At 37.0% G+C, this 24,040-nt stretch overlaps 1 protein-coding gene across 8 annotated transcripts in view; it reads right to left on the bottom strand.

Moving 5' to 3' along the window:
- The window catches only part of LRBA (LPS responsive beige-like anchor protein), a 757,794-nt gene that overhangs the window by 448,740 nt on the left and 285,014 nt on the right, over positions 1-24,040 (bottom strand). For all 8 annotated transcript variants that reach the window (XM_070770117.1, XM_070770116.1, XM_070770115.1 and 5 more), the window contains exon 36: positions 17,021-17,129. In XM_070770117.1, coding sequence (XP_070626218.1) covers positions 17,021-17,129 — 109 coding nt within the window. The remainder of the gene's footprint in view (positions 1-17,020; positions 17,130-24,040) is intronic.

Here is a 24,040-nt window from a genome sequence, read left to right as displayed (position 1 = left end):
ACATTCCAGGTTCCTATGCAGTATTGTTCTTTACAGCACCAGACTTTACTTCCATTACCAGTCACATCCACAACTGCGCATTTTTTTTAGCTTTGGCTCGGCCTGTTCATTCTTCCTGGAACTATTTCTCCACTCTTCCTCAGTAGCATGTTGGACACCTACCAACCTGGGGAGTTCATCTTTCAGCATCCTATCTTTTTGCTTTTTCATTCTAACTTTTAATTTACAAATATTTTATTTCAATTTGACCCTGTAATATGAATATAAAAATAAGACAAAATAGACATACTTGAATTATAAGTACAAAATTTAAAAAAAAAAAAGAAAGAAACCAGGATTCATATCCAGATTCTAACTCCCATGTGAACTGTGTAACTCTGGGAAATTACTGTGCCTCTCTAGTCTCAGCTTCCTAATTCTCTATAGTGGGCCTAAAAGCAATGGCTTCCTCTTTGAAACAATTTCATATTCCCAAGGTAACCCGAGTAAGCCATACAAAGCAATCTAACAGACTGGCAGTTGGTAAGTACTATGTAAATGTTTGTCATTATTATTATGATCAGACTACCACTGTCTCTATAAAACAATTTAAACTTTATAGTTCATAATGTATAAAAGAAGTATGGATTTAAATATAAGAAAATATTATATAAAATGCCATATTAAAAATAAGATTTCAAAAATAGTTAATATGTACAAATCATGAATCACATCAAGCTAAAATAAATGTCTCATTATTTAGAAGCTTATATATTCTCTACAAGACTTCCTTATTCATTTTCATTGCCTGTATTCACTTTAATTTTTTAGTTAACAAGAAGATAAACTGTATCAGCTAATAGGAGGATAAACAATGAAAATAAATGAAAAATATGCTTTCTGCATTAATCAGTAGGATAAAAAAAAAGAAATGGAACAAAGAATTAGATGGATTAAGTTACTCATTGACATGGCAGGATGTAATTTAGGAATTATACATGAGTTCCCTACTTTTGTATTTCACTCCCAAGTAAACTGTCTCTTTCCTACGGAAAGCAAAAGAAAAAACACGTTCATATTACAGTGTAAAGCAGACATCTTTAATTCTATAAACAATCAATCAATTATATACCAAGTATCATGTTAAGTGATAGGAATTAGGAGCTAAAAACTCTTTCCGTAGCAAAGAATCTAGAACAAGCTACTTACTGTTACTGAGAATATTTGTTTGAATTCAAAATGTTTACCTTCATTATCATAATAGACTAAAAATCTATTACAGTTTTGAGAGTTCCTTTTAGGGCAAGTTTATTAGTTTTTATACTAAATGATCTCCTTATGTAAAACTCAACTATAATCTGTAGAGATTTCCAATCCTGTAAAATATTATCTAGGGGAAGAAATATTCATGTTCAATACTAAACTGAACTCAATACAATACTAAACTCAAATGTCAAATTAAGATTCTATAGAGAATCAACAAGCATACTATAATGCTTACTGACATACAAGGAACACTCAACAAATATTAGTTACTAATGTATGAACACCAACAAGGTAAAGAAGCAAATGCTAAATTAAAAATTTAATTTCATGTTCTTAAATCTAAAAGAATTGCCAAGGATACTGTCCTTTGCTCCATTAAACAAATATTTACTGAACATCAATTATGTACCTTTTACAAAGAATTGAAAATTACAGAGGCACAAAAGACAGGCATGATTTCAACTTTATACTACGAGGCATGACATGTAAATAAAGAAATATCCTTTAAGTTATTCATTATGAAGTCGACTTTAAAGGAGAGTGCTAGGATAGAGAATACGCTGCATCAGGGAAGAGTTACCAACTTTGCTAGGATAGTCACAGAAGGCCTCTGAAGAGATGACTTAGAAAGGGGAAAATAAAGTTTAGAACTTAGACACAAAAACCAGAAAAAAGAGCACACTCTGCTAAGACAGTCCTTTGACAGTTCATTATTCTTTCCAAAACTTTAAAAACTAGATTTCTAGAAGCACCAATTTCTGGCTTTCTATCTACCAACAGGAAGTACAACTTTCTGTTGCTACTGAATCACCTGGTGATCTCATGCTGATTATGGTGTTAAATGCCAGCAGTTACAGTAGAGACTCCCAAATTTGTATTCTGAGCCTACATTCCTCAAAGGAATTTCATGTTTATATACCCAACTGCCTAATGAACATCCCCACTTGGATGGCACACAGACATTTCAATTGTAACATGTTCAAAACTGGGCTCATGACTTTTCCTCATCGCCCTACCCTGATCCTTCTAAAGTATTATCACTTAAGCAATTCCATTCTCCTATTAAACAGTTGCTCAAACCAAAATCTTCCAGTCAGCCTTCATGCCCTTCACTCGTTCAACATAAATCTATCTGCATATCCTGTTGGCTTTAAAACAAAACAGATTACAATCCAAGCAATTCTCACTACTTCTACTGCCGTTAGCTTACCCCAAGTCGTCATTTCTTATCTCATTTACCACAGTAACTGGTCTTCCTATTTAGGCCTTTGCTTCCCTTCAGTCTCTTCCGAAAGCAGCAACCAGAATGATGTACTTAAAATTTTACTCAGATTGTCACTTCTCTGCTCATTACCCTTCAAGAGCTTCCCAACTATTGAGAGTCAAAGTCACTGCAATGGGTTATAATGTCTTCCATGATCTAGTCCAGCATCTACTCTATAATCTCATATCCTCCTATTTGCTCATTTACTCATCCAATCCAAAAATGCTGGCTTTTTCTTTTTATCTTTTAAATGCTCCAGGCATAAAACTGCCTGTAAGCCTTGTACCATGTGCCCTCTCCAAACCCCTTAAACTCCTTCACCTCCTTTAAGAGGTCTTTTCAGCCAAAGCCTTCCTATCATCCTATTTAATGGCCACATAAGACTTCTTTGTTTTCCTCCAGAGCACTTTCTACAGTCTATCTTTAGAATCAATACCTTAATTTTACTGTTTATAATCTGTCTTCCCTCAAAAGCAAGTAATTTCCTAAAGACCAGGTTTTTATGTCAGTTTTATATTCTCAGCCCAGAACAGTGCCCTATACACAGTAAATGCTCAACAAACACCTCTTAAGCAAATGAATGTACAGAGACTAACAAAAGTAAGAGAGAGACATGTTAGAAGAGCTAAATTAGTTAGAAGATTAGTATGACTAATGGCTCAGCAGTAAAGAATCCACCTGCCGGAGAACATAGGCAAAACACTCTCCGACGTACATCACAGCAGGATCCTCTATGACTCATCTCCGAGAATATTGGAAATAAAAGCAAAAATAAACAAATGGGACCTAATTAAACTTAAAAGCTTCTGCACAACAAAGGAAACTATAAGCAAGGTGAAAAGGCAGCCTTCAGGATGGGAAAAAATAACAGCAAATGAAGCAACTGACAAACAACTAATCTCAAAAATATACAAGCAACTCCTACAGCTCAACTCCAGAAAAATAAATGACCCAATCAAAAAATGGGCCAAAGAACTAAATAGACATTTCTCCAAAGAAGACATACAGATGGCTAACAAACACATGAAAAGATGCTCAACATCACTCATTATCAGACAAATGCAAATCAAAACCACTATGAGGTACCATTTCACACCAGTCAGAATGGCTGTGATCCAAAAGTCTACAAGCAATAGACTTGGAGAGGGTGTGGAGAAAAGGGAACCCTCTTACACTGTTGGTGGGAACGCAAACTAGTACAGCCACTATGGAGAACAGTGTGGAGATTCCTTAAAAAACTGGAAATAGAACTGCCTTATGATCCAGCAATCCCACTGCTGGGCATACACACTGAGGAAACCAGAAGGAAAAGAGACAAGTGTACCCCAATGTTCATCGCAGCACTGTTTATAATAGCCAGGACATGGAAGCAACCTAGATGCCCATCAGCAGATGAATGGATAAGAAAGCTGTGGTACATATACACAATGGAGTATTACTCAGCCATTAAAAAGAATACATTTGAATCAGTTCTAATGAGGTAGATGAAACTGGAGCATATTATACAGAGTGAAGTAAGCCAGAAAGAAAAACACCAATACAGTATACTAACGCATATATATGGAATTTAGAAAGATGGTAACAATAACCCTGTATATGAGACAGCAAAAGAGACACTGATGTATAGATCAGTCTTATGGACTCTGTGGGAGAGGGAGAGGGTGGGGAGATTTGGGAGAATGGCACTGAAACATGTATAATATCATGTATGAAACGAGTCGCCAGTCCAGGTTCGATGCACGATACTGGATGCTTGGGGCCGGTACACTGGGAAGACCCAGAGGGAGGGTATGGGGAGGGAGGAGGGAGGAGGGTTCAGGATGGGGAACACAGGTATACCTGTGGCGGATTCATTTAAATATTTGGCAAAACGAATACAATTTTGTAAAGTTTAAAAATAAAATAAAATTAAAAAAAAAAAAAAAAAAGAATCCACCTGCCAATGCAGGAGACACGGGTTCAATCCCTAGGTCAGGAAGATCCCCTGGAGGAAGAAATGCAGTGAACTTCAGTATTCTTGCCTGGGAAATCCCAGGGACAGAGGAGCCTGGCAGGCTACAGTCCATGGGGTTACAAAGACAGACACAACTTAGTGACTAAACAGCAGCAACAACAGTGCAAAATAACAAGGGGAGAGCAGTAGAATAGATGGTAAAAAAGTGAAAAAGGCACATCATGCAGGGCCACAAAAGCTATAAGTGCTTTGGATTTTTTTCAAACATAAACAGAGAACCACTGAAGTGTTACGTAAGCAAGGAGATGATAGCACCCAGTACATGTTTCAAGATCATCCACACCGATATGCAGAAAACACATGAGAATGGAGTACGATTAAAAGGAGGAGGCTGCTGCTGTCATGCAGATGAAAGATGGCGATCTGAACTAAGGGAAGAGAAACGATACAAGTCCATAATTTCAAGAGAAAGTATAAAGACTGAATTGCCAGGATGTTTGAATCTATAGCAAGGGGGAAAAAAGGATTCAAGGTTGACTCTTAGCTTTCTGCTTTGGTAGGTTGGTAGGAAAGGAAGATCAAAAGTCTTTTTAAAAACATATGATATACAATGTAATAAAAGAAGCTCACATATACTTGAGTGTTTACTACATGCTAGACATTGTTGTCAGTGCTGTACGTGGATCTCATTTAATTCCCACAACTACTACAATCCTCACTTTACAAATGAGGGACTCAAGAACTAAGAAATGACGATGGGAAAATACTGAGTATTAGAGTTCATATCAAAACCTTGGCTATTTGAATCCAGAGCTGAAGCTTGTAAAATTCAGACTATAGAGTACCATGATGTTTGTGAAAATTCTAAGTGGATCTATAAAATAACATTAAATAAATAAGCCTGGCACTCAGAAAAGTAACTTGGACCAAAGACAGAAATTTCAAAACTTCCAGACTAAAGACAGTATTTAAGAATTATGAAGACAGTTTACATTACTGAGCAGTGGAACACAGACACACAGGAAAAGGCTGCGGATAAAGTTCAAGGAACTTCCATATTTAAAGGCTATGCAGAAAAAAGAAGCTAGAAAACTACTGAGAACAAGTCAAGACGAGAGACAGCAGGCAACAGCATTACATAATGAGATTAGGCTTACTAAAATAAAAACAAAGAGAGGTAAATACTAGTTTTGATTACACTGAAGTCATTGGTAATTCCAAGAAGTTTTAAAAGTGATGGTAGAAGCCTGACTGCCATGAAGCCAAAATGCCACAAAGAAATTCAGAGGAAAGAGAATATATGTTGAAAACTAATGTAAAGATTGACTACTAGAATGAAAGAAAAACAGGACGTAGAAGAGTGAGGAGAAGGTTCTGAATTTGGTTTTAGTTTATTTAAAAATGGATTATATTATAACATTCCTATGCTTTACCAGGAGAAAAGGAAGAATGATTATGAGAAAAGATAAATGAGATAAGCAAAATCTTGATAAGTAGGAATGAGGAAGGGCTTCAAAAACCAGCCAGGTCTGTCACTGAAAAATGTGGGTCTCTGGGATCCCTGGTGGTCCAGTGGTTAAGAATCTGCCTGCCAACGCAGGGACATGGCTTCCATCCTGGTCCAGAGAGAATGCGCATGCCTCAAGGCAACCGAGCCTGTGCTCTGCACCAAGGGCGGCCACCATGAGGACAGAGCAGCACTGCAGTGAGAGAGGGTCGACACCGCCACGAGGGAAAGCTGGCTCGGCAACAGAGACCTACAGCCACCGGAAATGAACAAATAAATAAAAACAGAATTCATAAAACACTGGGCCTTTCTGGTAGGATCACAAAGACTCGGAAACCACTAAGTGACCAACACTTTCACTTTCACTGGTGGGAGGGAATTAACACACAGAAGATATTGATTAGCTTGGTGATGGACAGATTCAGCATTCATTCCACTCTAATACAATCTACTTTTGCAAGAAATATGAGTTCAGGGAAGCTGGCAATACGGTTAGAGCAAGGCATTTGGTTTTGAGGAGAGGGAAAAGGAATGAATGAAATAATTTATTTGGAGTATGGGAATTAAAGCCTTTCAGAGAAGGCATGTGCTTTTGGTGCCGTTTCTAAGAATCCACTTCCACATACAAAGTCATGAAGATTTACCATTATATTACCTTCTAAGAGTTTATGGGTTTGCTTTTACATTTAGATCATTGATACATTTTGAGTTAACCTGTATGAGATAAAGATCAACTTTATTCTTTTGCATGTAGATATCCAGTTGTCTTTGCACAATTTGTTGAAGAGACTATTACTTTCCTCATTGAATTTCTTGTTACGCTTGTCAAAACTCAACTGGCCTATAGGTACAAATTTATTTCAGATGCTGAATTCTATTCTTCTGTTATACATGTCTATTCTAGTGCCACTACCATTATTATTCTATGTAAATAACTGCAATTCCATGTGAATTTCAAAAAATATATAACTTTTAAATCGCTGTCTACTTTTAGAAGCAATTTTTCATGCTCAAATTAAAATGTTGCAAACTTAAAAGTCAGACTATTAGCATATGGTCTAATATATGGTGCTGAAAACAAGGAACAATCAAAGATAATCATCAGTTAAAAACATTTACACTGTTCAGTTCAGTTCAGTCACTCAGTTACCACTTCTCTCTTTGAAGCCGTATCAATTCATTATGTCAGCAAATTGTACTTAAGAATACAAATGAGTAGCATTATATACATACCACACATACATGTACAATAAATGCTATGAATGACATTACTAGCATACCAGGTATAAAGAATTTTAATAGTTTTATCACTAATATTTGTACTTTTCCATTACTGACCGGTAAGATTCTCTTTCTAGTCTCCATCTTTTCCCCACTTAAAAGACTCTTCATATTATCAAAATTTTTATTTTTATATATTTAAATACAAATAACATAATGCACCTAAATTTTTTCCAATTTTCAGTTTTAATATTTGTTATTTTGTTCAGACTATGTCTATAGTGATAAATTTCTAAATATATTCCAGTGAGATTGACTGATATATTGAAACTCCCCTTCAGAAAATTATCCTCTTCAGAAATTTCAAAAATTCATTGTTTTGTGTTCTGCTACTTGAACCCTGTACAATTTTCACATTTAATTTTCATAGAACTAATCATGTCTTACTGCACATCTAGCAAAACAGCTTAGTTTATATTCCCAAGGGGAATTTTACTATGATCAGAGTGTCAGGCATTTTAGGCTGGTATTTTTAAAATGTACTAAAAGCCTGTAAATGTAAGTTTAATATCAAATTAGGCCAATTAGAAATCCTCAATAAATTTCAAAGTTAGAAATTCTACATAACTATCTTCTCATAATGCAATAGAATAAAAATTTTTAAATGTGAACAAAAAATAAAGGACAAATCCTTTGAATACTAAATAACTACCAGATCAAAAAGATACCAATTAAGAAACTAAGGAAAATGAGCACGCCACGTAATAAACAACAGAATGGGGCCACTGGTGCCCTCAGAATAATACTAACATCCTGACTTGTTCTCATTACTTTAAAAGGAATAAAACCGTGCTTTCAAATAAACAAGAAAAAGAGGAGTGCAAGGGAAGGAAAAAAATTACCAAAGATGCAACTGAATTAGAAAGCAATTTAACTCAACCAATCAATAAGTCTAAGACTTAGCTCTTTGGAAAACAAAAAAGAACTATTATACAGATAGTTTATGAAAATAGTATGTAACAAAAGGAAAACCAACATCACTTATAAATACTGAATAATTATAACAATCCTTAAAAAGTCAGACTTGCTTTTTTGCTGCGTCGCTTCAGTCGTGTCCGACTCCGTGCAACCCCACGAACTGCAGCCTACCAGGCTTCTCTGTCCATGGCATTCTCCAGGCAAGAACACTGGAGTGGGTTGCCATTTCCTTCTCCAATGCAGGAAAGTGGAAAGTGAAAGTGAAGTCGCTCAGTCGTGTCTGACTCTTAGCGACCCCATGGACTGGCGCCTACTAGGCTCCTCCATCCATGGGATTTTCCAGGCAAGAATACTGGAGTGGGGTGCCATTGCCTTCTCCCAGACTTGCTTATTATGTTTTTTAAAAAATCCTCAACCTGGTAGGATTTATTGATATAAGAAAATCTGTAAAAGTTATTAATATAGAGCATATCTTCTATAGATTTTGTAATAAAAAAAAAATATATATATATTCATCTTAAAGGTAACGACAAACGTAAAATGGAAAAATCAGTAGTCATCTACAGAAAAATATAACAACAAAACGCAGAGTAGAAAATTATAAACTGCAGCACTTCTCATAATACTTGAAGAATGGAAATAACATAAAAGTCTAATAAAGGAAGTCTGGCACTCTAACAATAATTATATTATTAGAAACATACAAAAATACAATGGATTACTATATACAACAAGAAATGAGGACACTCAATATATACTGACCATTGACCATACACACACATACACACATGGCAGGCACATTCTTTATCCTCTGAGCCACAGTGGCAGCCCTCCCCACGCACACACTAAGGCGCAAAACTGCATACACTATGCATTTATCTATGAAAAATGACACGACATTTGTAGTTTCTCCTTCAAAAGCATCCTATTGATTCTAATTTGGTAAGGGGGTACTTTCAGTGAGTGAACATATGTGTATCTTTAAATGACGGTAGGCTACATGGGACCTTTGTACTACTTTTGCCACTTCTTTAAATTCTATAATTATTTCAAGTTAAAGTTAAGAGAAAAACAATAGAGATAAATCATAAATGATAAACAATGAATGTCTTTTATTTATATTTTTCCTTATTTTTCTAAACTTTCTATAATAAACATGTACGTATCATTTCCATAATGAATAGACACTTATTACAACAAGAGGAAACCAAATGACCAACAATCACAAAAATGCAAGTATCAAAGAGGTTTAGTTCAGTTCAGTCCAGTCGCTCAGTCGTGTCCGACTCCTTGCGACCCCATGAACCGCAGCACGCCAGGCCCCCCTGTCCATCACCACCTCCCGGAGTTCACTCAGACTCACGTCCATCGAGTAAAGTTAGCACCACTATCCCTCATCTAAACTGCAAGTGTATTTAGTGTTTGGGTGAAATCAACTCAGTTTCTTGTATTACACAATATTTTAGAAGTATTTTTCCTCTTTCAATTTCACATGTTTTCTTCTTCCTCCTCTCATCTTCAAACAAAGACATATACCAACACCATGACCACTAAAACTTCAAATAAAAATAATGAACTGCAATTTCAACCCAGAGTTACAAAGGAACTTCTCTATAACCAAGAAAGGACAATAAGGAAGATGTTCCAGATTAGGATGGTAGGCTGAAATGGAAATTTTAAAAGTTTTTTTCTTCCTTCAAATCCTAAAAAATTATCAAAAGCAAAACTACTGGGTGAAAAAAAAACTAACAAAAATAGCCAGTAACAAAAGAAACATAATGTACACCACCAAACATTAAAACATTGGTGCCCATTGGAAAATTAAACATATGAAATTAGAACTAAGGCTGCGGTAAGCTCAATTCTTAATTAACTGTGTCCTCATGAGTCCAAAGTAATACTGGTGAACTGACAACATTCTAAGAATTTTTCTTAATGCCTTCATATATGAAGAAACACAAATTGAGTAGGTATCATTATCTCTTGCTTCTTCCAACTGAAGACGCTAGAAAAACCCTACTGTGCAAAAACTGGTGAAACAAGTAAGGGAAAATACAGTCTGACTTCCCAGGGCAGACTCCAGAGTACTCTCTGAAATGATGGACAATGATTCAAAGCTGAAGCACATTTCTTCCTGATAAGACTGCTCCATGTTTCTGAAAAGATGGAATGAACCTTGTAGAAAATTATTAAAATCTTATAAGAGAAAGTAAAACTTAGATGAGCTATGAAGGCCTCCTCACCTATATCAATGGTCTTTCTCCCTCTCTTCATGATAGGCAAATAAAACTAGTCAAAAATCAAACAATAGCTCAGGTAGGGGAAAAAAAAAGCTTTACAGGCAGGGAGGAGAAAGGAAGAAGTCACTAAGACAATCTATCTAAGCCAAACAGTAGCTGCATAAATACTACATAAACAGTAGTAAACATAAATCACCAATCAAGGAATAAATTAAAAAGAAATAAACTATTTTAAAAAAACTAGAAGATTCTATACAAAAGATAAAGAGCCATAGAAGAATATATAACAAAAAATGAAAGGCAATTTCTCATGATTTTTTTTCTAGAAAACACAAAAATGTAACTAAAAAAAAGATAAAAGTCAAAATGAAATAAGTGGACAAAGATAAAGAGAGAGGCTGGAGGTTTAAATAAACGAAATGAAGAACAAAATAATCATTAAAAATTACAAAAAGACAAAATAAAATATTAAAAACATCCTCATGGCAAGAGATCAAAGGAAGTAAAGCAATTAAGAAATAACTAACAGATATGAAAGACAGTCATATCTAACATAGACTGTGTCACTAAGAAAAGGAAAATAAAAGGCAAAAGATATTTCAAATTTTAATTTACAGAAATTTCTAAGAACTAAATGAAAACTCCGAATTTACAGATTATAACAAAAGACTATGTTCCAGGAACTTTTGATAAATAAGGCTCAATACTGAGTCATATTCTTGTTAAGAAACGAACTCTCTGGACAAATAAAAAAAATCAGAAACAGAAAACAAACAAATCATCAATGGGACAAATGTCAGACTATCCTCAAACTTCTCTGAAAGCAACACTCAAATCCAAAGACAATGAAGCAAAGTCTATAAAGTTTGCCAAGAATATTCAATTCATCAGTATGTCATTCAGATATAAGGACAGCTGGCAAACATTCTTAAGCAGGAAAGAATTTTAAGTTTACAGCACACATGAACCTTTGTCAGGGGGAGGGAAGGCGATAAAACCCAGCAATTAAGACTTGAGCCAAAAGAAGGAACCTGAGGGAAACTAAGAAATTATGTTTAATAAAAGAGGGGGTAGGGTAGTGAATTCACTTAAATATATTATAAATACTAAAGTACTATCAGAATTGTAGTTATAATACATGAGTGTTACATATGTAGACAATATTAAAAATAGAATATAACTTCAAAAATTAAAAGTTGAGAAAAAAAATGAAGTATGAGAAGACTCAGGTCCTCAGCTTTCATAGCAGATTGTGAACTGAAATATGCAATTTTAAACAAGTTATAAATGAAGCGCTTGTTTAAAAAAAATGCCATCAACCTATTCATCCTTTTATAATGTATTAATAGCCTGTTCATTGAGAAAATGATGATTCTTTTGGTAAAGAAACCTTTCCTTCTGTTTTTCCACTGTTTAATTTTGTTAAATTTACATACAATGCTGTAATAAGCAGCCTTATATATCTACACTTACATACTATTACTTTTTTTCTTACAGATATATTTATAGAATAGAGTTACTGGGTAAATGGGGGTGTGTGTGTGTATGTGCGCCCATACAATTATTACTAAAAAATATATGACCATATTGCCCTACCATAATACTAAACTGTACATTTCCACTGCAAAAATAAAAGAATCCCACTGCCCACCTCATCAACCCTATCTTCTTCAACAGTACTAGCTATGACTCTTACTTTCTCTCAGTCAGGGACTAAAGAAGTGATATCATGATTAATCTCATTTACATTTCCTTGAATGTTCGTGTAAACATACAATGATCTGATTATCATTTTATATGTTCCTGATAACTTACATTCTTCTGTGAAATCCTTATTCATATCCTCTAAATATGTGCCTATTGGGTCAACTTTTCATTTATCACTTCTTAAGAATTATTGAGACAGTAGGGCTCCCCAGGTGGTTCAACGGTAAAGATCCACCTGCCAACACAGGAGACGTGGGTTCAATCCCTGGGTTGAGAAGATCTCCTGGAGAAGCAAACAGCAACCCAGTCCAATATCCCTGGCCTAGGAAATCTCAAGAGGAGCCTGGCAGACTCCAGTCTCCATGGAGTAGTAAAACAGTCGGACACGACTCAGAAACTAAACAACAACAATTAAGGTGGTAAATATTGATTTATCAGTCTTTCCACGTTCCATCATGTCCTCCCACACGATTGACTGCAAGTTTCCTCAGCTTAACATTAAATGTAGTAATAAACATTTACTTCTATTCTTTCTAAAGTGACCTGTCTTGGTTACAGAATTCTTGCATATGCTTTAGTTCCACTTTTACAGTTTTCCAAATATTTTTCTAAAATATTAACTAGATCATCTTTCATCTTATATATCTTTACTCCATTTGAAACATTTTTTGTATATATTATTTTTATAGTATTGTTTTAATTAGTATTGTTTATCTGGGAAGTCAAGTACATCCTCAACATTCTTATTTCATAATCTCAACAATATATTCATGCATTTCTTTTTTCCATATTAACTGGATATTTATATATCCAAATATATTATGGGGAAGTTTTTGATATCTAGATATCTTTTAAGGGATATTTAAATTCTAAATACTCTATTATTCTAATGGAATGATATGTTAATGTTACTTTACTGAATTTACATATTAATTTGAAAAAAAAATTTTTGGCAATAATATCTTCTCTTTGTATTATGAAAACATTATGAAGACATTTGGGGAAATATGAATAATGTCTATATTTAAATAACAGCATTGTAACTGTTAATTTTCTGATTTGATAACTGTACAAGATGACAACAAAGGATAGACACAGGAAATTTTCATTTAAGTAATTACAAGTAAAAGTTTATTATGGCTTTAACTTATTCTCAAATTCAGAAAAAGAGGACAGAAGCAAATATGGTGAAATTTAAGACACTGCAGAATTTAGAATGGTGAAGAGTAGTTCTTGTACTACTCATATCTCTCCTATAAATCTCAAATTATTTCAAAATAAAAGAAGGCTTCTACATTTCTGTCACTGTATGTCTCAAACCCACACACACAGAAAGATTTACTACCCAGTGTGGAATGACTCTCCAGTAGTTTATATTTTGCTTTTATCAACAAGATTTTATATTTTTGTTACAAATTACCATCTGTTTATTTTTTAGAGAATTCAACCCAAAATAGTATTTTTAACTGTATACAAACTTTCTGATTTCCATTCTTAACTGGTTACTGATCACTGGTCAAAAGATAATCTATTAATTTTTTGCATATTTATCTTATATCCAATAATATTAATGAAGTCCCACTTAATTCTGGTGGAAAAATGCTCAAGAATCCCTTAGATTTTCCCAGATCATAGCATTAGTGACCTGAAAGTGCTATTTCTTCCCTCTCTAACATTCATATTAACAGGATCTTGCACTTGCAAGAATATGAAAAAGTTTTGTTAAACATTGTTAATAGAAGGTATCAATCACTCTTTTTTTCCCTGATTTTAATAGAAACAGCTTTAAAAATTTCAAATGATATTTAGTAAATGGCAGCAAACAAAACCATCCCAAAGAAAAAGAAAAGCAAGAAGGCAAAGTTGGTTATCTGAGGAGGCTTTACAAATAGCTGAAGAAAGAAGAAAAGTGAACAGCAAGGGAGAGAGGGAAAGGTACATCCAACTAAATGCAGAGCTCCAAAGAATGGCACGGACATACAAGAAGGCCTTCTTCAATGAACAATGTATAAAACCAGAAGGAAACAACAGAAGGGGAACAACTAGAGATCACTTTAGGAAATTGGGAATATCAAGGGAACATTTGCTCAGAGATGGGCACAATAAAGGACAGAAATGGTAGAGACCTAGAAGACACCAAAGAGATCAAGAAGAGATGGAAAGAACTGTACAAAAAACATCTTAGTGAACCAGATTACTATGATGGTGTGGTCAGTCACCCAGACATTCTGGAGTGCGAAGTCAACTGAGCCTTAGGAAGCACTGCTGATAATAAAGCTGATGGATGCAATGGAATTCCAGTAGAGCTATTCAAAACCTTAAAGGATGATGCCATCAAGGTGTTACATTAAATATGACAGCAAATATGGAAGACCCAACATTGGCCTCAGGACTGGAAAAGGTCAATCCTCAACCCAATTCCCAAGAAGGGTAGTACTAAAGAATGTTCTACCCACTGGACAACTGCACTCATCTCCCATGCTAGTAAGGTCATGCTTAAAATCTTGAATGCTAGGCTTCAGCATTATGGGAACCGAGAAGTTCCAGATGTCTAAGCTGGGTTTAGAAAAGGAAGAGCAACCAGAGATCAAATTGCCAACATTTGCTGGATCATAGAGAAAGCAAGGGAATTCCAGAAAAACATCTGCTTCTGTTTCATTGACTACACTAAAGTCTTGACTGTGTGGATCATAACAAACTGTGGAAAGCTCTTAGAGAGATGGGAAAACCAGAACATCTTACCTGTCTCCTAAGAAACCTGTATGTGGGCCAAGAGGCAGGAGTTAGAACCCTGTATAGAACAAATGACTGGATCAAGATTGAGAAAGGAGTATGACAGGTTTGTCTGCTGTCACCCTGTTCGTTTAACCTATATGCTGAGCACATCATGAGAAATGCCACGCTGGGTGAGTTACAAGCTGGCATCAAGATAGGCGGGAGAAGCATCAACAACCTCAGATATGCGGATGATACGACTCTAATGACAGAAAGCGAAGAGGGACAAAAGAGACTCTTGATGAGGGTGAAGGAGAAGAGTGAAAAAGCGGGCTTAAAACTAAATATTAAAAAACTAAGATCATGGCATCTGGCCCCATCCCTTCATGGCAAATAGAAGGGGAAAAGGTGGAAGCAGTAACAGATCTCCTCTTCCTGGGCTCTAAAATCACTACACATAGTGACTGCAGCCATGAAATCAGAAGACAATTGAACTTGGCAGGAAAGCTATGATAAACCTAGACAATGTGTTGAAAAGCAGAGACATTACTCTGCAAAAAGATCCATACAGTCAAGGCTATTGTATTCCCAGTGGTCAAGTACAGTTGTGAGAGCTGGACCGTAAAGAAGGCAGAATGCCAAAGAACAGATGCTTTAGAACTGTGGTGCTGGAGAAGACTGCTGAAACTCCCTTGGACAACAAGGAGATCAAACCAGTCAATCTTAAGGGAAATCAACCCTCAATACTCATTAGAAAGACTGAAGCTGAAGCTCCAGAATTTTGGTCACCTTATGCGAACAGCCAACTCACGGAAAAGACCCTGATGCTGGGAAAGTCTGAGGGCAGAAGGAAAAGAGGGCGTCAGAGGATGATATGGCTGGATGGCATCACGGACACAGTGGCCATCAACTTGGGCAAACTTCAGGAGATGGTAAGGGACAGGGAGGTCTAGCATGTCAGGTCCATGGGGTTGTAAAGCACTGGACACGACTGAGTGACTAAACAACAACAAATGGTCATTATATTTAAATTGTTTTCTAATAAACATTTTTCCCAGAGTTTCATTAGGGCTGGATACTAAAATTTACAATGTGCTTTTTTCTACTTTTATTGATATTTTCATATGATTTTCTGATTTTTAATTGGTTGATTTATTCTGTAGGTAGATATCTTAATATTATCCAAACCACGTTTGGAGTCCATGAATAAATTCTAAGTGTTCACACTATACAGCTGACCCTTGAACTACATGGAGGTCAATACAATTTACCTTCCATATCCAAGGTTCCTCCACATCCATAATTTCCTCTAACGGCAGACTGTGTGGTACTCTAGCATTGACTACTAAAAAATATTAGCAGATAAGTAGACCCACAAAGTTGAAACCTGTTTGTTCAAGAGTCAGTTGTATAATTCTTTCATTATATTGTTGGATTATGTTAGAATTTTGTGCCCATATTCTTAAGTAAAATTGGCCTTCTGGAGTTTTATTTTTCCAGTGTCTTTTCTAATGTGAAATGAACCTGAAGAAGTTTTCTTTATTTTTAATGTATCAGAAAAATACCAGAAACACTGGAATTATCTGTTCTTAACATGTTAGAAAGAACCCCCGGATGCGGCTTTTTTTCCTCCCCAATTCTTAGCAAATGTTCCTGTCAAATTTTCTAGTTCGCCTTAGATGTGAATTTTTGTAATTTATATAGCTACGACACCATTAATTCTCTCTATGAATTCGTGCTTGTGCCACAAATTCAGGAGCAAGTGCCGAGACAAGCACTGGTCCCGGGATGGCTCTGTCGCTTGATCCCCCCGTCAGAAGCCGGGAAGAAAGCTGTATGTGCCTTCACCTCCTCTGCAGCAACCTCAAGGATAAAAAACTTCATGCCTCTGTTCAGCTTCTCTCTAGAAACCTGAAAGATTTCATCTAACATACGGATTTTCACTTCCAGTAAACCAGCTCTACTTTGCATACAGGAGAGCAAGACCGGTTCACTAATTTATGTTACTGGCCAAGACTACAGTCTTACACTATCTTTCCAGAATCCACCATGATACTCTTACAGATTAATTTTTAATTGTTTGAAGACGCATAATTGTTAAGACCATGCTGCAATGTTACCTACACAGTTTCCTGTGATTAACGTTTTAAAAAGGTAACTTCCTCAGATCACTCATAGGTATAACCTACCTCAAATTCCGCGTGTCTGTGAATATCCTCTGCTCGCTGCCTGCTCAGGATGAATTCAGCTTCATTTGCTACTCTTACTAGATGATCCTTCATTGTTTGGCTAAGCAACCTATGAAGAGATGAACATTGTCACATAAGTAAATGCATCCACATGACATGTGACTTTCCATTGCTCAGAGGTGGTGTGTTTGTTATTTGTGAGAGGGAAGAACATGCACTCTCCTTTTCTGGCATCATAACAAACGAAGGACTATTATTTCACACTAAACAAATGAAAAACATAACGGCAAAGAGTGATCTTTCTGGCAACAGCAGATTAGCTTTTATCAAACTAACTATCCCACAAAAGCAACTGAAAATGCTAGATTAAATTTATGTTTTACTCTTTTAAGGTACTGGAGAGCTTCCAAGGTAGCCGAGATTTAAGGAGCCAGGATCAGAGAGATGTTCAGCATGACTTTTCCTGCTGACACATTTGCTATTCACGAGTGGGAATAGAGAACCTAAATACAGCTGTTATAAGTTTTAAAGCACTGGGGAAATAAAAATGGAATTTTATAACCTTTCAAGGTGGAGGGATCCTAGATTACCCAGGCTTACACAAGGAGCAGAACTGTTCTGCAGGAAACAGACAATAGACCAGTTCCCCAAAACAATACAACAGGCCCCCAAACAACACCATGCTGATGTGCATGTAGATTAACTGGCAGCCAAAAAACTACAGAAAATTTTCATAATCTTGTAGAATGAGAAGAAAAAAAAAAAAGAAGAAAGATGTAATAGACTCATGGTAGGTCATGGACTCATAGTAGAAGTAGACTATTCATGTAGTAGACCCTGGGTTTTCAGAAGACCTAGGAGGGCTCCGAGCTAAAAGTAGACAAACTGTAAATAGGGCAAACTCTAACAGAGATTTTAAAAATTCCAGCTTTGAATCAGCTCAGTCTTAATATATGTGTGTTAGTCACGCAGTCCTGTCCAACTCTTTGTGACATCATGGACTGTAACCCAACAGGTTCCTCCGTCCATGAGATTCTCTAGGAAAGAACACTGGAGTGGGTTGCCATTCCCTTCTCCAGAGATCTTCCTGACCCAAGGACTGAAGACAGGTCTCCGGCATTGCAGGTAAGTTCTTTACCATTTGAGCCCCTTGGGAAGCCGCAGTCTTTACTATAATTAGCACCTAATCTAACTGCTGGGCTTCCCAGGTGGCTCAGTGGTAAAGAATACACCTGCCAATACAAGGAAACACAGAGATGCAGCTTCAGTCCCCAGGTCAGGAATATCCCCGGGAGGAGGAAATGGCAAAGCATGCCTGTATTCTTACCTGAGAAATTCCAAAGACAGAGGAGCCTAGTGCAAAAACTCACATATGACTAAGGATGTACAATCTAACTACTAATAAAAAATCAAAAGGAAATCCTCCAAGAGGAAGATATCATCATCTAAGGACTGTTAAATACAATTTCCTGCAACATTAAACACAATTTCCAAAATTCAATCACCAATAACATAGTGTTGAAATATACAAACTACTATAGGTAAAATAATAACTAGCGATGACTACTGTACAGCACAGGGAACTCTACTCAATACTCTGTAATGACTTATATGAGAAAAGAATTTAAAGAGTAAACAAATGTATATGTATAACTGAATCACTTTGCTTTACAAAAGAAATTAACATAACATTGAAAATCAACAATACTCATTAATTTTTTAAAATCACCAATGACGAGGTAGAGTAAAAGACTACACCAAAAGAATGAAAGCCAACTTACAGAAAATCAAAATACTGAAGTTTAAAGGCAAAACCAAGCACGGCCCTGTGGAGCTCTTGGGTATGAAACCCTTTCCATGTCCAAGTTCTTTGGAGGGAACAGACTCTACCCTCCCTGACCTGCCCTGAGTCCCAAACAGCAGATTCAAACATCTGCTAATCAGGGAAGGGAGGAGATGCAGAGATAAGAGAGCCAAGAAACAATAGTGCAGCCTTGAGGCAAGGTCCTGGTTCCCCTCAGTTCAGTTCAGTCGCTCAGTCATGTCCAACTCTTTGTGACCCCATGAACCGCAGTATGCCAGGCCTCCGTGTCCATCACCAACTCCCGGAGTCCACCCAGACTCACGTCCATCGAGTTAGTGATGCCATCCAGCCATCTCATCCTCTGTCGTCCCCTTCTCCTCCTGCCTCCAATCCCTCCCAGCATCAGGGTCTTTTCCAATGAGTCAACTCTTCGCATGAGGTGGCCAAAGTATTGGAGGTTCAGCTTCAGCATCAGTCCTTCCAATGAACACCCAGGACTGATCTCCTTCAGAATGGACTGGCTGGATCTCCTTGCAGTCCAAGGGACTCTCAAGCATCTTCTTCAACACCACAGTTCTAAAGCATCAATTCTTCAGCACTCAGCTTTCTTCACAGTCCAATTCTCACATCCATACATGACCACTGGAAAAACCATAGCCTTGACTAGATGGACCTTTGTTGGCAAGGTAATATCTCTGCTTTTCAATATGCTATCTAGGTTGGTCATAACTTTCCTTCCAAGGAGTAAGCGTCTTTTAATTTCATGGCTGCAATCACCATCTGCAGTGATTTTGGAGCCCAAAAAAATAAACTCCGACACTGTTTCCACTGTTTCCCATCTATTTCCCACGAAGTGATGGGACCGGATGCCATGATCTTCGTTTTCTGAATGTTGAGCTTTAAGCCAACTTTTTCACTCTCCACTTTCACTTTCATCAAGAGGCTTTTGAGTTCCTCTTCACTTTCTGCCATAAGGGTGGTGTCATCTGCATATCTGAGGTTATTGATATTTCTCCCGGCAATCTTGATTCCAGCTTGTGCTTCCTCCAGCCCAGCGTTTCTCAGGATGTACTCTGCATATAAGTTAAATAAGCAGGGTGACAATATACAGCCTTGACGTACTCCTTTTCCTATTTGGAACCAGTCTGTGGTTCCATGTCCAGTTCGAACTGTTCTGTCCTGACCTGCATATAGGTTTCTCAAGAGGCAGGTCAGGTGGTTTGGTATTTCCATCTCTTTCAGAATTTTCCACAGTTTTTTGTGATCCACACAGTCAAAGGCTGGCATAGTCAATAAAGCAAGAGACACATTAACAATATCTCTGAGCTCTTCATAAAACCAAAATCTCCAACAACTGGATGATGTCAGGATTCTTCATTCCAGAGAAGACCAACTGAGGCCAGATTAAAGGAACCAGAGAAGCTCATCAAAAGATTACCTGAGACCACATGAAGAAAGCAGTGAAGGCCCTGCAGAAACCCTAATCTTAGCCTTGAACCACTGAACCACTGAACCAAGCCTCAACTTTGAACCACTGCTATAAAACCCCTCCCCAGTTCCTCCCAGGTGCGGACATGCCATTTTCCAGGGCAGGTGCTCACTCTGTCCCCTTCTGCCTGGCAAAGTAATAAAGCTAATCTTTTCTACTTCACCAAAACTCTTTATGTTCTTGGGCTCCAAAATCACTGCAGATGGTGACTGAAGCGACGAAATTAAAAGATGCTTGCTCCTTGGAAGAAAAGCTATGACAAACATAGACAGCATATTGCTTCGCTAACAAATGTCCGTATAGTGAAAGCTTTGGTTTTTTCCAGTAGTCACATATGCATGTGGGAGTTGGACCATAAAGAAAGCTGAGCATGGAAGAATTGATACTTTAGAACTGCTGAGTTAGAGAAGACTCTCTAGAGTCCCTTGGACTGCAAGGGACTCAAACCAGTCAATCCTAAAGGAAATCAGTCCTGAATATTAATTGCAAGGACTGATGCTCAAGAGTCAATACTTTGGCCACCTGATGCGAAGAGCCGACTCATTAGAAAAGACCCTGGTGCTGGGAAAGACTGAAGGCAGGAAGAGAAGGGGACAACAGAGGACGAAATAGTTGGATGGCATCACCGACTCAATGGACATAAGTTTGAGTAAGCTCCAGGAGGTGGTGAAGGACAGGGAAGCCGGGCAGGCTGCAGTCCACGGGGTCACAGAGTTGGACATGACTGAGCGACCAAAAAACAGCAACAAAGCCAGGCATTAAGAGAATTAAAAGGCAAACTTAAGAAAGGAAGAATATTTATATTTAGTATTACATACTTCACCAAATATAAAGTATTATGTTTATAATACCTATAGTAAACAAGGAAATTACATCTGAAGGAACAGGCAATAATCACAATAATACAAAGTAGCAAACTACACAAAACACATGGACAAAACATTTCCAAATGGCAAATCACTTCATGAAAAGGTTTTTAGGTGTTCAGGATTATTAATCATCAGGGAAATACAAACTAACAGCATAAAAAAATATACTACAGCTCACCAGAATCACTATATTTACAAAAATAGTATCAAAATTTGGCAAGGATAGGAATCTTAGACTCTCATAAACACAAAATATATTTCAAAGAATGATTATAGCAACTTTAGCCAAACAATAGTCACTCGGAGAAGGCGATGGCACCCCACTCCATTACTCTTGCCTGGAAAATCCCGTGGACGGAGGAGACTGGAAGGCCGCAGTCAAGGTTGCTGAGGGTCGGACACGACTGAGCGACTTCACTTTCACTTTTCACTTTCATGCACTGGAGAAGGAAATGGCAGCCCACTCCAGTGTTCTTGCCTGGAGAATCCCAGGGATGGGGAGCCTGGTGGGCTGCCGTCTGTGGGGTCGCACAGACTCGGACACGACTGGAGTGACTTAGCAGCAGCAGCGGCAGTTTAGTCACTCAGTCATGTCAGACTCCTTGCAACCCCAGGGACTGTAGCCTACAGGCTCCTCCATCTATGGGATTTTCCGGGCAAGATTTCTGGAGTGGGTTGTCATTTCCTTCTCTAGAGGATCTTCCAGACCCAGGGATCGAACCTGGGTTTCCCACATTGCAGGCAGACGTTTTACTGTCTCAGCCACCAGGGAAGCCAAACACTAGCAACTATCAAATGCCCATTAAAAATAAAATGAAATTTTTTAAGTAGCAGAGTATTTATATAGTAAGATAGTAAAGAATATCTAAAAGAAATAATTACTGTTATGCACAACAAAATTAGTGTTAAGCAAGGGTACATCAAAAAATACATACATATAAGTCATCTCGTAAAAAACAAATATTTTTTAACTGATTTATGGTAACAGAAGTCAAGAGTTTAAGAGATGATTAGCTTGGGTGCTACTACAGACCTCTCCATATAGTGATTCACAAGGAACAGTAGTAATGATCATACATATTTAAATGTTGCAAAGAATTACCTTGAAAATATAAACAATTGACTCAGTGTTGGTAAATGCTTCCATAATACCATTCACCTATCAAATACCAACAGAATGATTCATTTCATATAAATGGAAGACTTCTGAAACATGTTAAGTAAAAGTCTTCTGAACTCCATTCTTTAAAATGAACTGGAAAGACAGGATGGTCAGGGCTAGGATTATTCTTTTTATGTAAATAGCAAGGGTAGCTAAACTGCAGTTAGATAATGCCCACTATAAAAGTTAGACTCAACAGTTATCACCAATGGCATGTCTACAGACACTCCATAGGGTTCTTCTGTCACTTTTTTGCAACTATTTTATCAAAAATGTAAATTTAATATGCAGAGGCTTTGATATAAAGCAGTCGTTACACTCCTGTCATATGAATATGTTCTCACAGATACAGAAAGATGTATGTGTGTACAAAGGAGTTCCTTATAATATCTTATATTATTAAAAGTGAAAAACTGAAAAAACAAAAATATACCATCATATAATGCGATAGCCTGTATGCTTGTGAACTCAGTCACTCAGTAGTGTCTGACTCTTTGTGACCCTACAGACTTTGTGCACCAAGCTCTTCTGTCCATGGAATTTTCCAGGTAAGAATAACTGAAGTGGGTTGCCACGTCCTCCTCCTGTGTATCTTTCCAACCTAGGGATCAAACGTACATCTCCTGTATCCGCAGGCAGATTCTTTATCACTGAGCCACCTGGGAAGCCCATAATGAGGTAAAAGAATAGTTTTTCGACAATATATTATGGAAAAAAATTTTGAAGAGTATTATGTATAATATGAATGTGGGGAAAATATGAAAGAAGATATATCAAATTTTCAGTTACCTAAAACAAGGTCAGAATTACGAGAACTGCTGCACATGAGACAAATCAGGCCTGTCGACTATTTTTGTAATAAAGTTTTACTGGAACAAAGCCATGGCATGCTCATCTGTTGCACTATCGTCTACGGCTGTCATCGTATTGTAATACGACACTAAGTTGCACAGTATGTCCTCTGTCAACGGGAATTCTCTAGACAAGAATACTGGTGTGGGTAGCCATTCTCTTCTCCAGAGTATCTTCCCGACCCAGGGATCAAACCCAGGTCTTCTGCATTGCACGCAGATTCTTTACTGTCTGAATCACAAGGGAAGCCCAATCATATTGCAATACTACATTAAGTTGAGTAGTAGAGACAGAGATTATATGTCCAAAACGCTTACTATCTGGCCCTTTACAAAAAATGGTTCATCTCTCTTCTCTAGAAAGTCAGCTCTATGTCCTTTTCCTCACATTTCTCTATTCTTTTAGGTTTTACAATAAGCAGTTATTAAAAGGAAGGAAAACACAAAATGTCTAAGGAAAATAAAAAGGCTTTGTGCTCTTCTACCACTTTTTCCATATCTCTATTAAGTTCATATAACACTATTTATAATTTGGTTCCAGGTGTGTCAGACCTTTCACCATTATCCACAAGTTATCTCCCAGTCACTTTAGAAGTTAACAAAATGTCCTATCTATGATTTTTGGCTAACATCATCAAGGTATTTTTTTCAAATGCTATTAAACAGTACACTTTCAGACACAGAGATAAAAACAATCCCGAGTGCAATTTTAAAACCTGCTAATGAATAACTTCCTATGACACTGCAGAGAAAGCAACAACTTTCATGAATGCAGATGTGAAATACTGGTTTGTGCTTCTAAGTTTCTCTCTAGGGATCAAAAACCACATCGTGAATTTAACATC

This window comes from Bos indicus, chromosome 17 (genome assembly GCF_029378745.1).
Source record: "Bos indicus isolate NIAB-ARS_2022 breed Sahiwal x Tharparkar chromosome 17, NIAB-ARS_B.indTharparkar_mat_pri_1.0, whole genome shotgun sequence".
In the NCBI taxonomy this organism is placed as follows: domain Eukaryota; kingdom Metazoa; phylum Chordata; class Mammalia; order Artiodactyla; family Bovidae; genus Bos; species Bos indicus.
This window is presented reverse-complemented; position numbering and strand designations above follow the sequence as displayed.